Genomic DNA, 16,683 nt, shown 5'->3' with positions numbered 1-16,683 from the left:
CACTCTGGAGGCGGGGATGTCCGGGGTCGGGGTGCCAGCATCTGGTGAGATTTTTAGCACTGTGTCATAACCCAGCTGGCGCTTGTGTGGCAAGAGAGCCCATTTGTGACAAGGCCCCTCCTTTGATCAGTGAGGGTGGAGACCTAGGGTCCCTCCCACCGTACTTCCTTCCTCCAGCACTGTCACAGCAGCAGATTTAAATGTCTGGGTGTTGCAGGGCACATCCGAACCCTACCAATTTATTTCAGGCTTTTAGAAATAAATGTTAAGCTGGGTATGGTGGTGCATACCGGTCACCCAGCACTGGGGAGGCTGAGGCAGGAGAATCACTGGGAATTTGAGGCCAGCCTGAACTACATAGGGAATCCCTGTGTTAAAAAAAAGAAGAGAAGAGAAATAAACATTAATAATATTTCATATTATATGTATATTTTATTTCTCGTGGTACTTTTAGGTGTGCAGTGCTTTCCAGCGGGGATAGGACTGGTGAGGGCCAGAGAGCAGCCTTAGTGTAGACATTTAGTGAGATCTGTGGTTAGCTTGTTATAGCTACTGTTATGACTACTGTTATAATGTTATGACCAGTGTGACCCTCTGAAGTAACTGCATTTTAGTGAAGTGTGGCATAGTCTGTATGTCGGTGGAAGTCCACACAGCCCTCTGGGGTGACACGAAAGTGGCTCAGTTGGACTGAGGAGGATACCTGGAAAATCGTCTGCATGGAGGGTGGCCCGGGCCCTCAAGGTGGGCGGTGCTATTGCCTCTGGGCACTCGGGAGCCGCCTGTGCTGCTGTGTGGCTAGCCTGACTGTCACTTTTCCCCTGGCAGGCAGTGGTGGTGCCTCAGCGCGGCGGACAGCTGTGGATCTTTGGAGGGGAGTTCGCATCCCCTGATGGAGAGCAATTCTACCACTACAAGGACCTTTGGGTGCTGCACTTGGCCACCAAGATGTGGGAGCAAGTCAGGTGAGTTGCTGGACAGAGGCCCAGTGACTGGAACTGGGCAGTGGTGGGCAGAACTCGGGGAAGCCTGGGCTTGGAGGGCTCTGACTGCCAGCCTTCATCAAAGGCGTTGCCAGGACTGGCTGGGACCAGCAGTGCGTTCAGACTGTTTCCTGTCTGCACTGTAGCCTGTCACTGTCATGTTTTCCTCTGCTGGGCTGGCTGTTTGTCCCCGAGAGGCTGCTCTGGGGCTGGGAGCTGAGCTGTTTAGTAGAAGGAAGTGCTGTGCCATGTGAGTGCAGAGGTGGGGAGCTGGGCAGAGTGGAGCAGGAGCAGCTTCACTCCTCTGTAACTGGGCACAGCTGCCCTGGTGTGGGATTGTTAGGATAGGCAGTGCCTTTGCGTGTTGTTAAGCTTGCAGCCTGGTAGGGGGATGGTTGAAGGAGGCTTGTCCGCTTCCTTCTTGGGTGCAGTGGTCTCGTTTCCAGGGTTGTGCAAGCCACTGTTCCAGGGCAAGTTAAGCTATAAATGGAAGACTCGCCTTGCTGGAACTGTTGCATTGTAGAATCCAGTAGTGGTGCAGAGCATTTTCCAGTCCCAGAGCTCTTCACCAAGAGGGGAGTGGCTCTGCTAGAGAATGCAGTCAGTTATTCGACAGTGACTTTTCTCGGGGCATCATGACCTGCCCCCCTTGGCTTTAGGCCTGGAGCATCAGACTCTGCCGTGCCTGGAGAGGTGCAGACCACTCCCCATGCACTGGTCCCCTCTGCTGCAGACAGCGCCAGCAACCCTAATCCAGACTGGGCCAGGGGAGCGTGATGTGTGGATCACCGGGTTCCTGAGTTCTGCACGTCCCTTTCTTATGCGTGTGTTGGGAGCGATCCTTGCCTTGGCAGGCACAGTAGTTAGAAAATAATATTGATGTTTAAAATGGGGCTGGGGATTTAGCTCAGTGGCACCGCACCTGCCTTATAAGTACAGGGTCCTGAATTCAATCCCTGGTACCAAAAAAAAAAAAAAAAGATTTTTGCTATGCATAATTTAAAACTCAGTCCCTTTCCCCATAATTTAAATGTATTTAAGCCCAGAGCACATGATCTTAGCCCCTTTTGCTTTGCTTTAATTATTCCTTTCAAAACCCAGTTATTATTTATTTACTTGTTAGTCCCTTTTTGGCAAACAGTCTTTGTATTTTTATGTATTTTGTCATCTCCAGCAGCTTTTTCCCATAACCAACTGGTGAGGCATAGGAATTGGCTCCATGAGAAGCTTCACGATGCTCCGTAGCTTCTCCCAGGCCAGTGCTGGTTGTGCACTTTGGTGTGGCCTTGCTGCAGTGTGGCCCACAGTCACTTGTGGCATGAGAGCTTTCTGTTGGAGGTCCTGAAGGGAGAGGGACTTACTCAGAAAAGAAAGATACAAAACAGCGAGGCACAGGGGGTCAGAGCTTCAAGGAGCTAAGACAAACTGTTTTTCTCAGCCAGCTTTTAAGCAACTAGAAATGGAGTGTGTACATTCACCTACATGTCAGAACTGTGTATTTCTAAACTATTAGCAGAGTTCTCATGGGAGCAGCAAGAAATCATCTGCCAAGGACAGTAAACATCTGGGATTCTACGTGTGCGAATCTGGGAGGTTGTGTGTAACCTCATGTCACTAGGTCTTCCCAATAGCACTGGGTAACGCACTTGCATAGGCTCACCTGGCATTCACCTGTCCAGAGACAGCTCCTTCAGCTTTCTCCTGGGCTTAGGCTTTGTGTTTCTGTAGTGTGTTTCCACTGTCTCTTCCAGGGTGCATGGTCACCTGGGGAGTGGCCCTGTCTGCTTTCTCTCCAGTGGCCGCAGAAGGTAGCCCTCTCACCTCAGTGCACTGTGTCCTGGGACGTGGGCAAATTGCACTCCCTGGACTTTGCAGGCAGCTGGCCTAACACCTTCACGAGGGGCCATGCTCTATAAGTCTTGCTGCTGGGCGATTGGAGCCACTGGTGGTATGTGCATGACTATCCCCTGCATGACTGTACCACTTCTCCTACCAGGAGTTCAAGTTGTCCAATGGATCAGTCATGCACGGGCCCCTGGTGGTCCAAGCTGGTGGGAATGTGTTGAGTCAGAATGTGTTGCTAATGAGTAGATGTCTCATTTCCTGAGCACTTGCTTATTGTAGTTAAAAAGTGAGAATGATTTTCTCCCCATTAAGTTGATTGGTACATTTAAAGCAAACAGTACAGTTACATTTATCATTGGGATCTTGAATCTTGACATGATATGTCTTGGTTCTTATTTTTTCCCCCATACCTTTGCCCTCCCTTCACCCCCTAAAAATGAGAAATTTAAAAAAGTGTTTTGCAGAAGATCATTAAAGATATTTTTTCCTAAGGTTATGCTGCAGTCTAAAGTTTAATTACCATTTGTTTTTGTTTATGGTTATTTTTTGAGATGGGGTGTTGCTGTGTAGCCCAGGCTGGCCTTGAACTTGTGATCATTTTACCTCAGCTTCCCGAGTGCTGACATTGCAGGCATGGGCCACCTTTTTTGTTTTGTTTTGTTTTTTGAGACAGGGTCTCACTATGTAGTTCAGACTGACCTGGAACTTACTATGTAGCGCAGGCTGGTCTCAAACTCACAGCCATCCTCCTGTCTCAGCCACCCGAGTGCTGGGATTACAGGTGTGCGCCACTGCATCCAGCTCTAATTGCCATTCTTTTTATGTTTTTGGATACAGGGTCTCGCTTTGTATAGAAAACCCACATCTTTATCCATTTGTTGGTTGATAGAATACCTCTAGAATTGTAATGCTGGAAATAGTGAGGTATTGCTTGTGTACTGAGTAGTTTCGCCTGCGTGAAGCGTTCTGGGGCTGTGCTGCTGTGGGAGAGCAGCTATTCGGAGAGGGGGGTCCACTGCTCCTGTGCTGGCTCCTGGTGGGGTTCAGACTCTGCGATGATGATGATGCTGTGTTGGCCTTGGTCATTAAAGCCCTGGTCTAAGCTGCATAGTGAGAGGACTGCTGCTGGACATTTTCCTTTAGAATTTTTTGAAACTCGTGTGTAGAAAAGGCAGAGAGATTGACCAAAATGAGGACTTTTTCCCATTTTGTTGTTTCTGAGGTACATTGCTTAGTCTAGTGAACTGACTCTTGGTGCCAAGCATGTGGGAACCTGCATGGTGTGAGCTTGTCATGTGCAGAGTGCAGGAGTCACTCACGTCAAAGTGAGTGTGTTTGTTGCCGTGGTCTGGCTTTGCAATGCGCATTGAACCACCCTGGCTCAGTTCCTCTGCTCAGTTCTACATCTCTCACCGAACAAACGTCGTCTCCGAGAGACTTGGCTGCGTGGCACATAGCCACCGTGGACCTGTGCCCTTGCCCGAGAGGGCTCTGGGAAGCTCCAGTGGGAGTTCTTAGAGTGTGTTGCCATCCACATTCTGTCCGTGTCTCATGGGGGACAGAGGTGTGTACTGTCTGTGTGTCTCGCAATGCAAGGAGGCGTAGGTACGTGTGCTGGCCTGATGGCATCCTGGAGATTCCTTGTGCTCCATAAGGCCCACCCGGGGCATTTCCTGGCTCTCGTTCTCACTGTGCCAGGGATGGCTTTGTACAGTGCTTGGTACCAGGTGTTTACCTGGTGGTGCCGTGACAGTTACCTGCATCATAATGTTTCCATGTGAGAGGAGAATTCACAGCATTAGCACTGTGCAGAAGATGAGCTACCATGAATTCTCTCTGGTTTTCGCTTTGTATTTCAGGCTGGCCTTGAACTCACTGTGTAGCCCAGGCTGGCTTTCAACTCACGGCGATCCTCCTGCCTCAGTCTCCTAAGTGCTGGGATTACAGGCGTGCGCCCCATGCCCAGCGGGCCTCAATGAATTCTTAGGCTGCCTGTGTGTGTCAGGACTTGTATATGCAGCATTTCTTTAGGCTCTGCCTTGACTAAGGGATGCCCACAAAGCTGCCCTGATTCATGATTTCACCACAGAGTCTCTGTACTGACAGTGTTTATTCTAGGTTTTGTATGTTTGTCCTAAATAAGTGTACATAGATGTGAGTTTGCAGCGAGACAAACACCCAAGGCAGACTCAGGTGTTTGCATTGTTTGGTGATGGAGGACGTAGACTGGGCTAGGAAACACAATGGCAGAAGCACCCTTTCCTCCCTTTGTGTTTTTTGGTACTGGGGATCAAACTCAGGATCTTATGCTTGCAAGGCAGGCAGCGACACCACTGAGCTACATCCCTGGCCCCTTTCCCTCCCATTTTAACAAAAAAGTATGGAGGAGCTCTGTGAGATCACTAGTGAAGGCAGGCTGGACCTCCTCAGCACCAGGAATGCTGGGCTCTGGTGCTCGCGGCGCCCTTCCCTGGGTGTCTGATTAGCTAGCAGGAGGCAGTCGGTCCCCCATGGAGGGGGAGCCAAGGCCCTCAGGGATACCCAGAAGCCACAGTCTCCCCCAGCGCAGCGCTGCTAAACCAGAATGTGCCCAGAGCTTCTGTGGAGCCTTCTTGATAGGTTGACGGCTATTTTCCCATTGAAGTGTGTGATTGACCTGAGCGGGGCCACACCTGCAATCCCAGCCACTTGGGAGGCTGAGGTAGGCAGATCACAAATCCAAGGCCAGCAAGGTCAGTTTAGCAAGGCCCTGTCTTAGTGGAAAATAAAATTTTAAAGAGGGGTGGCTGTTAGAGGTGCAGTTCAGTGGTAGAGCATTAGGATCGACTCCAGTACTGTTTTAAAAAAGGTACGATTCGGTTGTTTTTAGCACATTCAGGGTTATGCAGCCAAGTATCTAAATTCAGTGGGTTTCCATATACCTAAAAAGAAATTCCACATGTCCCAGCAGCCGTGCCTCCCTGCCCAGCCCCGAGTCCCTGCCTGGCTTCTCCGTGGATTTGCCACTCTAGGTATTCTATACAGATGTGACCCTCCAGTCCGTACCCCTTTGTGTCTGCCTTCCTTCCCTCGTCGTGTCGTCGGAGTTCGTCCCAGTCATAGCAGTGTGAGTGCCTCCATTCCTCTTTGTGGTTGTCTGGCAATTCCACTTGCATGGATAGAACCTGTTTAGTGTATCCATTCATCTGTTCATGGCCCTTAGTGTTTCTTTTTTTCCCTTCACTAGTAATAGATTCATTTATAAATCCTTATAAAGTTAATTATCACACATACAGATTAACAGCCAGACTAATAAGCCCAAAAAACAAAAAAATTGATTAATTAAAATCAAAACCGAAAAAACCCACTTAATAGATGATGAGGTATAATTGATTAAAAATGTAAGTGTTCACATAAACAGAAAACTTGTTTTTTGCTGACTCGAAGCCAGCATTTGGTCTTCGTCTGAACCCACTTAGTGTAGCCATCTTTTTTGTTGTTGTTGTTGTTTTGTTTTTTGAGATAGGCTCTCGCTGTGCATTCCAGGCTAGCCATGAGCTCACCATGTAGCCCAGGCTGGCCTCGAACTCACAAAGATCATCCTGCCTCAGCCTCCTGAGTGCTGGGATTACAGGTGTGCACCAACATACTAGGCTACTAGTACAGCTATTTTAAAACCGTGTCTAGGTCAGAGTCGGTACCCTAAAGAGGAGGGCTTGTTAGCAGAACGATCCGGAGTTCCTTTCCGACTCTGCAGCTGAATTCGCGTGGACCTTGCTAACAGGGCATACGCCTCTGAGCCCTGATTGTGGAAGGCTGTGAGCAGCGCCCAAGCATCTGCCCTGTGCCGTGAGCTGGGGCCAACCGCTCTGCAGGTCTCTTGTCTTCTCTGAAGCAGCTTATTGCTGGTGAGCAGCAGCTCCTGGTGAAGCCTGAGCTGGTGGGACACAGCCGTGTGGCCACCCTGGTGAGCGCCTGTGTTGTGTGGACAGCGGCGAGATTGTGTGGCTGGTGTGTAGAAAAACAGGGTGAGGCCAAGGGTCTGTGAACGGGAAATCCTGGTGGGCTGGGAGCCAGTGTGCTGACAGATCCCTGTAGGTGCTGATACTGTGCTTGGTGTCGCATAGTCTTCATCCGTGGTTGAGTGACTGCTGCAGACTAGCTTCCAGGCTTCTTGACTTGTGGGTCTTGATTTTCTCATCTGTGAGATGGGAACAGGGCAATAACCATGTGGCAAGGTGGTTGTGATGAATAAAGACACATAAAGGGGTCGTACCCGGCTTGCAACCAACACTTCACAGTTAATAGCAGGAGTTAAAATGAATCAGGGACCTGGTTGCATAGGCTGCCCAAATTTGAGACTGCTACTGATGATGCCATGTGCTGTGGTTGGGTTCCACAGACTTACTAGGCTCCCTGTCTGTGGAGGGCATGGTGCCTGGGAAAGCAGGCTGAACCCCCGGGCTGCTCTGAGAAGGGACCAGGCTGTGTGCTTGTGCCGCACTGTGACTGTGCTGCTGGACGCTTTTCATCCCAAGGGTAAGCTATCCCACGGTGCGGCCGCATGTCCTGTGCCGCAGGCGCGATGGAGATTGTCCCTTTGTGCTGTGGGTGTCTCGGGCTGCCTGCTGTGGCAGTGGTAGTGTACGCCATATTTGTGTGAGGTGTAAACTTTCCATCGAGCATTTCTGTCCTGAGAGTACCCTGTTTGCACCCTGAGCCTGTGGAGACATTGGATGCAAGATACTTTGTGTGGATGTCGCTACAGCAGCCTGTAGAGGGCCCAGGTGACACTGGCTGGCAGTGTGCCCCGTGGATGGCATTCTGCACACCACCCAGACAAGCCGAAAGCTCCTGTACCCACGATGTTATACACGATATGTGTGCTTCTTGTGCCGTATGTAACCTTCTGGCTGAGTGGGACATGCTAACTTTTTAAAGACCCCACATTTAGGACTGATGGTAATTGAGAGATTCAGATTTTATGAGCTCTTTTTTTTGCGGTGGCTTAATTTTTCGAAAGGAAGATGTGGCACATTTTCATGGAAATGTTTTTTTCTCTTTTTAGTACCTAACAGAGGACTCAAAAATTTGAATCTTTTGTGTCTGATCTGATTTGGTCAGGGGAGAGACACTGTACAGGAGACCACCACAGGCATGGGCTGTGCCCCGAGGGCCCTTAGGGTCATAGGTGACCACTGGCCAACAGCCTTGGCCTCCGTTAGTAGACTGACCTGGGGTCCCCTCTGCCTGTCTTGGAATAGACGTGAAGGTACTGGTGAGTTGTTTGTGCAGAGCTCTTCCCCAAATGGTATAAAGTAATTGCTGGTACCTGGGTACTGATTGATTATTTTCAAGAGGTGTGACAACTAGCTGAAATGACAAGTACCAAACAGATTGTTCTGGCTGGAAAGGGTAATGTCACAATGCAGTTGACAGTGACACTTGTCAGTTTAAGTTTGCAGAACCAAACAAAAGTACCAGGACAAAATTTTGTCATCAAAATGCATTGAGACCCAAATTCATCAAGTTCCAAAGTGGCACCAAGGTATGACTGCATAGTGAAGTTCCCTGGGGAGGGTGCTGTCCTCTTGCCCAGAATGTGTGGGTCTCCTTCCCACCCCAGTGCTCATGGGCAGCTTCTGTGCCCTGCTGGGGCCAGTGGCTGTGCTCTGCACCCATCCTGGATGTGGCCTTGCTGCAAGGGTGGTTCTCTGCAGGCACCCAGCTGGTGCCTACAAGGGCTGATCCAGCGATCCTGTAGGTGTTACTGTGGCGTGCCCAGATCTTCTCTTCTGACCTTGTTGTTTTTATCATGAGTTTTGGCAATAAAATATGCTTAGTAATTTGTGGGTGACACAAAGCTAGGAAAGAAACCAAGTAAATTGGTTGACAGACTTGGTGTCCAGAATTATCTGCAGGGACCTGATCTGGCAAGATGGGATTTATGTAGAATGTTTTCCCCCCATAGGATGCACATAGAACAGGGTGAGCGACCTGAAAAGCTGTCTGTGCTTGTGGATAGAGGGTTAGTGAATTGTGACCCACCCATAATGCATCAGCATATGATGAAGCCATCCAAATCCTTGTGGGTCCCTTCTCATTCACTTCCCGTGGACTTTGTTGTCAAGGTGGTGGGGGGTCTGATGGTCTGAAGAGAGGGAAGAGCTGTACTCACTCCAGGTCGGGGAGGGCAGGTCCTGGGCAGCATCCTGGTGGGTGGGCACAGCACAACACTCAGTGCACATCAGCCTGGAGCACTGGAGCACTGCAGCACCTGGAGTTCTGAGGTTCTGTGCACTGACGTGTCTGTTAGGGCCCTTGGCCACCCTGCACGTGGGTTCTGAGGAAATCTGTGCAGCCTACATCACAATACATGAAGAAGTAATGAGTTATACAAACTGTGTCATCCTGATCATGGAGCTGGAGAGGTTGGGGTGGGAGGCCCTGGAGTGCTGCACAGAAGGCCCTGGGCGCCAATGCCCAGGGAGTTGAGGGCTGTGTTCCCGAGGGTCTCAGTGGTTCTAGAGCTCCTGCGCCCAGGGCATCCAGCTCAGGCTGGAGGTGCAGCTGCAACCTCCCAGACATATGTGTGTGGCAAGTGTTCCCTAACCCGAGAGCCCCTCATGGTCTCACTCACACCTGCTCTCTGGTCACAAGGGTGACATGACTGGTGAGAACCACTTAGGGCCCCTGGTTTGGAATCTCAGTAGTGACGCATTTTGTAACCTGCAGTTTCAGTTGCTATTTTATGAGCACTCTTCTGTGATGGCCAGGTATCTCTTTGTTTTTTCTTTTTTTTGAGACAGGGCCTCTCTTTATAGTGCAGCCTGGCCTTGAACTCACTCTGTAGCCCAGGCTGGGCTTGAACTCAAAGCGAGCCTCCTGTCTCAGCCTCCCAAGTGCTCGTATTATAGGCATGTGCCACCACACCTGGCTTACTTTTTCACATATTTTTATTGTCATATATTTTATGTCCATTTTGTTGATGTCTAATTATAATTTGATAAAATGTATATCTTTTGGTGTATAGTTAGTTGAGTTTCATTAGATATATTTAGCAGCACAGTGCGGTTACAGAACATTTCCATCCCCTCAGAGAATTCCATCCCGTCCTCCGGCCCTCCCTGCCCTGGGCTCAGGCCCCTGCTGTCAGCCCCAGCCTGCCCTTCCTCTGTACGTCTCACATGAACACAATCAGGCGGGCCTGCTTCTGGTCAGCGTGGTGTCTCAGGCCCACCTACACAGGTGCCTTTGTTGGTGAGGTACACTTGCTGCTCGTGTGCCATTCATCCGTGGCGGGGAGTTGGCTGTCCCAGGTGTTTTGTTTTGGTGTTTTTTGCAGTACTGGGTTCCCCATGCTGGGCTCCCATACTTTGCAATCCCCCTGTGGGAGCAGCTGGGATTACTGGCGTGCACCACTATGCTGGGCTGCCCTGGCTTTGACAGTGAGGTCTCAAGCCTCAGTCCGCGTGCACAGGCCGGCGTGGACTGTGCATTCTCTCCTGAGTCAGTGTGGAGTTGTGTCCTCCTGTGAGGAGCCAAGTGTGGCCGGACTGTGCGCGTCCCCAGCAGCCTGCCCACTGGTGCATGTGGCCAGGCTCCTCTGGTTCTAGCCTGTGTTCTCCACCGCTAGTCACATTTTTGTTGGGCATCTTCATTTATTCCTTTCTTCCATTTTTACATCTAGTGGACTTTCTATTCACCTTTGTTGACCTTGCTTTTACTGAGTCACTTACTTGCTGTGAAGATAAAATTCACGTGTGTTCTGGGTACAAACCATGTGGTAGTGTATGGAAGCAACTCTTCTAATCGCGTGCTCACTGCGCTGTTTCTGGTGGGCTGTTTTAAAGTTCTTTATTTGATGGAATGCAGTTTACTGTGTTCTACCTAAGAAAGCTTTGCTCCAAAGTCCGAGAGAGTTTCTCTTGTTTCATTCTAATAGACTTGCAGGGTAGTTGTAGCATGTGGATCAGATTAAATTGTACTCAGTAAGTTCCTAGAAGACGGAAATCAGTGTTAAAAAAGAAAAGCAACCAGAAATTAAGTGACTTCCTGTTTCCCCCCCTCCTTAATTTTAGATCAACAGGGGGTCCTTCAGGTCGGAGTGGACATCGGATGGTGGCCTGGAAGAGGCAGTTAATCCTTTTTGGTGGCTTCCATGAGAGTGCAAGGTCAGTGCCGAAAGCAGATGAGTCTTTCTCTCTGGGTGCATGTGGAGGACTATGCGTGTCCACGGGAGAGACCAGCTCACTAGGGATTTTAAATCAGATCAAGTGTCACAGTGGCGTTTAGCTTGAAACCCATTTTGAAACAGAACTTTTTTCAAAGCCTCGTTTAAAATTATTTAGGAAGTCTTTCACACACACACAACATACGGAACACTAATACACACACTGGCACTGTTGAGTTAAACTCATTTGACTTAGTACCAACTGCCTGAGTCATCCTTGAAGCACTTGTTACTTCTCTTATCTGAAGAATAGAAGTTTTTACTGGGCATCTGTAGTATGAATCCCAAGGAAAGAGGGGGAGGTTGTAGAAATTGGGATCCTCTGTGTCCCTGGTCTGTTACTTGCTGTCCCCCAAGAGGGACACGTGGGTCTGAGTGGCAGCCATGGCTCGAGTTGCTCCCTAACCCTTCATGTGGGAAGCAGCAGCCCTGGCACCACCCTTCACTGCTCCTGCATCTTGGCCCTCGCTGCGCAGTGTGGGGTACAGAGCGCAGAGCCCCACGCTAGCTCTCGTGCAGCAGCCACGGTCACACATGTGCTTCCGAGCCTGGGCATGGACCCTCAGATGGGCATGAGGAGGAGGAGTTGGCTCTGACCGGGGGTCCTTTGTCTGTGTGCACAGCTGGGGAGCAGTGTCTTGTTCTGTGATGGTCACCTAATGTAGCAGACCTCCCCGTTCCTGCCTGAGTCCTCACTGTATGCTGAACCCTCAGTCCCTGCATCCCAGGTCACTGAGTGGGGTGTGACGACAGGGCCTCTGGACTGCCTCCCTGGCTCACTGGGTTTGGGATGCAGAGGGTGGGCTTCTGTCCCTTAGCTCTGTGGGGCACCTCTGTTTGTTGCCTCTTCTCTGTCCTGTCCATGGCCGCATAGTTCTTCCCAAGCTGTAAATATCTCCATCCTCATGGTTTAGTTCCCCTGCCCGGAACAACCTGATTTAATCATTTGGGAGATGTGATCTCACCAACAAGGCAGGGAAATACAGAAAGACTTGTAGAATAAATTACTCTGCTTCTGTGGGCTGGCATTACTTCTAGTTTTTAAATGAAACTCTAGTCTGCCACTTTTCACACGAGTTTAAACCGGTAAGGTGAGAGCAGGCTCGCCCTTGATAGTGCACCTGGCAGTGGCCCTACCTTTCCCGATGCTGTCATGGTTGATGGCTTGTGCTGCTCTCTTCCGACCAGGGACTATGTGTACTACAGTGATGTGTACGCCTTCAGCCTGGACACGTTCACGTGGAGCAAGCTGTGCCCGGTGGGACCTGGGCCCACAGCCCGGTCCGGCTGCCAGATGTCTGTCACCCCCCAGGGCAGCATAGTCATCTACGGGGGCTACTCAAAGCAGGTGAGACCCAGTGTTAGGGAAGAGGGCACCTCCATATGCTGCTTTTCAGTGTCACTAGGAGTGGTGCCATCAAGGAAGTGACCCACACTAGTGTAACACAAGCAGTTCTTGCTGAACCTTGTTGGACAGAGGGTAGTGGTCGTGTGTTTATCTCGGAACATACTAATGTTTCTTGTTCCTTATTGCGCTCCATGTCCCCCAGAATGTTGCAGTGACCCACTGTGCACCTTGGGGTCTCTTTTGGAGCCCATGGACACTCACATGTGCCCCTCTGCTCCAGGCTGCGCGTAGCTTAGCTCTCTTTCCTCCTGTCTGCAAACGTGTTTTCACATCTGCACACATGCGCAGGAGCCTCTCCACATGCCGAGTTTTCTTGTCCACCCCTCATCAGCATTTTGCCAGCCAGGACACGATGGCCTGTGACAGATGAACCGCGCCTATAGAGGTTGTAAAGTCTTGTGTTTTGAAACTTGTCAAACGCATAGCTAACTCGAAGGGCTCTGCAGTGAGCGCTCCCCTGCCCCACCCAGACGCTGCTGTCCTGTTTGCCCGTCATGGCTTGACCTTGTGTCTGTGCACGTCTGCACCCAGTCCTGTCCATCAGCCTCCTGTGGTGGGAGGAGGGTGCGGAGGTCAGCAGAGGCCCCCGGTGCAGTGCGCCTTTATGTGTCCGCTGCCAGCCACACAGATGTGTGTGCGGTGTGCCCACCTCATCCTGCCGGCCTCTCCTGCGAGGCCCCTGCCTGCTCCACAGAGGCAAACGCTGTCTGACCCTTCCCGCTGTTTCCTGGACCTTTGGGCTCCGCCTGTGAGCGCCCTGCAGTCTGTCCTTTGCCCTGTTGGCGGACTCCTGTGCTGTTCCAGGCTCACTGCCAGGAGCGAGGCTGCACAGGCCTTCTCTAGTCTCACGTAGCACATCTGGCCGAGGAGCTGCCTGCCTGCGCGGGTGTGTTGGGCACAGGCTTCCAAGCTTCTGCGCCAGACATCGACGTGTTCTGGCTCCACCTTCATGTCCACGTTTGACGCCGTCCGTCTTTTTATTTTTAGCTGTTCTGGTAAATGTGTGGTTCTCTGGGCAGTCTGAATTTACATTTCTCTGTCGGCGGCCAATGTCGCCTGCTTGTTGGTGACTTGTGTGTCCCCGGCTCTCTCTGACCGGGAGTTGCAGGAGTACACACGCAGCTCCTGGATACCATCCTTCCACGTGCACTTGCAGCAAGTGCTTGTAGCAGAGCAGAAGCTCTGTGTGCACGGAGTCTCACTATGTTTTTTCTCTTGCGGCCTACTGAAGGTGCCCTCTTACATTTCCGCCTAAATGTGAGTCAGTGTCCGCTCTTACTTTGAGTTCTGTGATGCCCCTTGGACCGTTCCTGTGTGTGGTCCGTGGCCCGAGATAGGTGTGCCCTTGTTGCGGCATGGTGTTCAAAAGGCTTTCTCACTGGATGTCTTAGGACCTGTGCTGGCAGTGTGGTGACTGGAAGTAAAGGCCTGATTCTGAGTGCCCTGTCCTCTCCTTGGCTAAGTGTGCTGGTCTCAGGCCAGGACCTACTGCTGTTCTGTGCAGAGCGTCTTGGAGTTAGGCTATGAAGTCGTGCACACTTGGTGGTCTTTCAGACTCCTTGTAGCTTCTAGATTCTTTGCATTAACATCAGCCGGTCCATTTCTTTAAAAAAATAAAGTCTCCCTCCTTGTCCTCTGCTGCCTGCTGGGAATGATTGAGCTCTGCCTCAAGTCTGGAGATAAATTTGAAGTCTGACTCTTTTGAGTCTTCTAGTCCATAAATCCTAGTGAGAGCTCTGTGCTCCCTGGACGGGAATTTGACATCTTTAAAAATGCATACAGATTTTATTTACTTTCTAGTACAGTTGACTCTATCCTTGAAGACTTATGTAACTGCATGAATTTAAAGCTACTCTGATCTGCATTGCTAGAAGTAATTTGTGGCACAAGTAACCCAAAATGAAAGGATAATAAAGACACCTTTTGTTTTCCCCTTCAGAGACAAAGAGATTGAGTTTCTGGGGAAGCCCCAGCACTTGAGAGAAGAGAAGGACTCTGCCTGCATGGTGGACTTGGAAGGCTATCAGAGGGACCCTGTGGGCAGGTCAGCCCTCAGGGGCCACAGCCACTGGCCTGAGTGCAGAGTGCCCCTCTGGCCCTCGAGGCCTTGAGGGAAAGTGTGCAGATGTCTGCCAGGTATGGCAGTGCACCTGTGCCATCCAGCATGCTGGGAGGCTGAGGCAGGAACACTGCAAGTTCTGGCCCAGACTGGGTTACATGAGACCCTGACTGAAAATTTAGAAGGGGGCTGGGTGGTGACGATATAGCTCAGTGTGAAGGCCCTGAGTTCAGTGCCTAGTGCTTATTACAAAACAAACAAACAAACAAACAAAACAGAGGTGCAATGAAAGATCTCCTTTAGTCTGTTGACTCTGGGTAGAAAATGTTACTATCAGCAAATCACGGGACAGCTAACGTAGGCAGGTGCAGGTAGACGGGACGCTGCCCAGTGCAGCTGTGACTTGAGTGGAGGTATTGCTGAATTCCTTCAGCAGACAAGGCCTCTGGTCTTAGATTCACCTTTCAGTCATGCTAAGCCCTTGGGTATGGAAGAAGAGGTGCGGAAGTCATTATGACTTTGTCTGTATTAAATTCCCACAAAGAGAGACTTCAGGGTGTAACTTGGTGGATCACTAGCATGCTTGAGGCCCTGGTTTCCATTCCCAGCGCTGCAGAGAAGAGGAAAACCAGACTCTGAACTCAGTGACTGTGTATTGTGTGCAGAAATGGCATCACCTGAATGGCACAGATGTTTCCAGAAGGCGAACAAAAGTGTGTGCCCCATCTCCCTTCTGTGAGGCTCCGGCTGCTGCTCACGCATGGCTGAAGTTGGGCCTCCTTGGCTTTGTGTACTTGGGCCCAGGCAGACGTAAGTGTCTGTGGACAGTTGGATTGCTTATTTACTTGTTCAGAAGCAAAATAGTTTTCCCCCCTTCCAGTGCCCAGAGTACTAATAGTGACAAGAACTCCACTTGCACCAGAGTCCAGGCCTGGGTTTTTCACACTGCATTCTGGCATGTGGAGCCAGGGCCCCCTTTCAACCACGGGAGCCTCAAGTGTCTTACAGTGCCATGGGTATGGATGTGCTCGCCAAGCAACACAAGCCTGCCATGTTGGGACAGATAGTGCTCCCAGTGGCCAGAACCAGATGGCACAGGCAGCAGCGCTCTGCCCATAGTGCAGAGTGCGCTCTCAGAGCCGCACTGAGCAACAAGTAAACAGGATGGGGAGGCAGTCTGCCTTGAAGCAGAAGCTCCAGCCCAGGAGGTGGCGCACACGACCCACTCCCAAAGCCCTGCTAGGCACATGGTGTCCTGGAGAGCACAGGATGGAAAGGAAATAGATCGTGACTTCCCAGGCAGGAACTGACTGGCAGCTCAGCCAGGTGACCAGGGCCATCAGAGGGACGGTTGCAGTGACAGTGAGGAGCAAGTGCAGTGCACCGCGAGCCCACAGGAGATAGGAGCAGGCCGGCTGTGGGTGCAGGAGCTCTGTACCACCTCTCGGCTTTTCCGAAAATGCAAAGCCTCTGAAATCAAAAGCACGCCAGGGACAGGGAATTCGGTGCAGATACATACCGGAAAGAAGGCAGGGTAAGCATCTTCCTGAGCAGCTCACCAGGTACTGGGATGCTGCGAAGAGATGGGGTGCGCTGTGGCCTGGGCCTTGTAGCAGTGGCTGGGTGGGGAGTGAGGCGAGGGGAGCCGAGGCTGAGGATTGAGACAAGGCTTAGCATTGGTGCTGTCGGCATGGTTTTCCGCACAGCGCTGTCATGGTTGCACTGAAAGGTGGGGTTGTGGCACATAGGAGTTGGGGTGAGGTGTGCAGCACCGTGCCGGCTGGCGTGGAAGCCTCAGGACGCTGCAGTGCTGCTCCTGTGGTCAGTCTGCAGTGATGGGCTTTCATGGCGCATGTCTGTCGGCAGTGGCAGGCCTGAAGGGACCAAGGCTAACTTTATGCTGAGCGCTACCCCTAATGTACCCCAGCTCTGGGGCTCCTGTGGCTGTGTCAGTGCCACTGAGTGGTTCTCACCGACCTTTTTGCTTTTACAGAGAGTCAGGAAAGATGTGGACAGAGGCACCCAGCACTCCGATATGTTTCTGCTGAAGCATGAGGAAGGGGGAGAAGGTACTGTACTGGCCATGAGGCCCGGCTGCCTGGCTCTGGGCAGAGGACAGCAGCGAAGCGTATGCTTGCCTGCTACAGAAATGGGGCTGGCAGGGAGCCCCTGCACA

General features: G+C 51.1%; 1 protein-coding gene across 3 annotated transcripts in view; it reads left to right on the top strand.

Moving 5' to 3' along the window:
* The window catches only part of Klhdc4 (kelch domain containing 4), a 38,686-nt gene that overhangs the window by 14,055 nt on the left and 7,948 nt on the right, over positions 1–16,683 (top strand). For all 3 annotated transcript variants that reach the window (XM_033757834.1, XM_010627503.3, XM_010627500.3), the window contains 4 exons: positions 829–965; positions 10,889–10,981; positions 12,229–12,388; positions 16,501–16,576. In XM_033757834.1, the coding sequence (XP_033613725.1) occupies positions 829–965; positions 10,889–10,981; positions 12,229–12,388; positions 16,501–16,576 (466 nt within the window). The remainder of the gene's footprint in view (positions 1–828; positions 966–10,888; positions 10,982–12,228; positions 12,389–16,500; positions 16,577–16,683) is intronic.

Source organism: Fukomys damarensis, unplaced genomic scaffold, assembly GCF_012274545.1.
Source record: "Fukomys damarensis isolate Sample0158 unplaced genomic scaffold, DMR_v1.0_HiC HiC_scaffold_32, whole genome shotgun sequence".
NCBI classification, from domain to species: Eukaryota; Metazoa; Chordata; class Mammalia; order Rodentia; family Bathyergidae; genus Fukomys; species Fukomys damarensis.
This window is presented reverse-complemented; position numbering and strand designations above follow the sequence as displayed.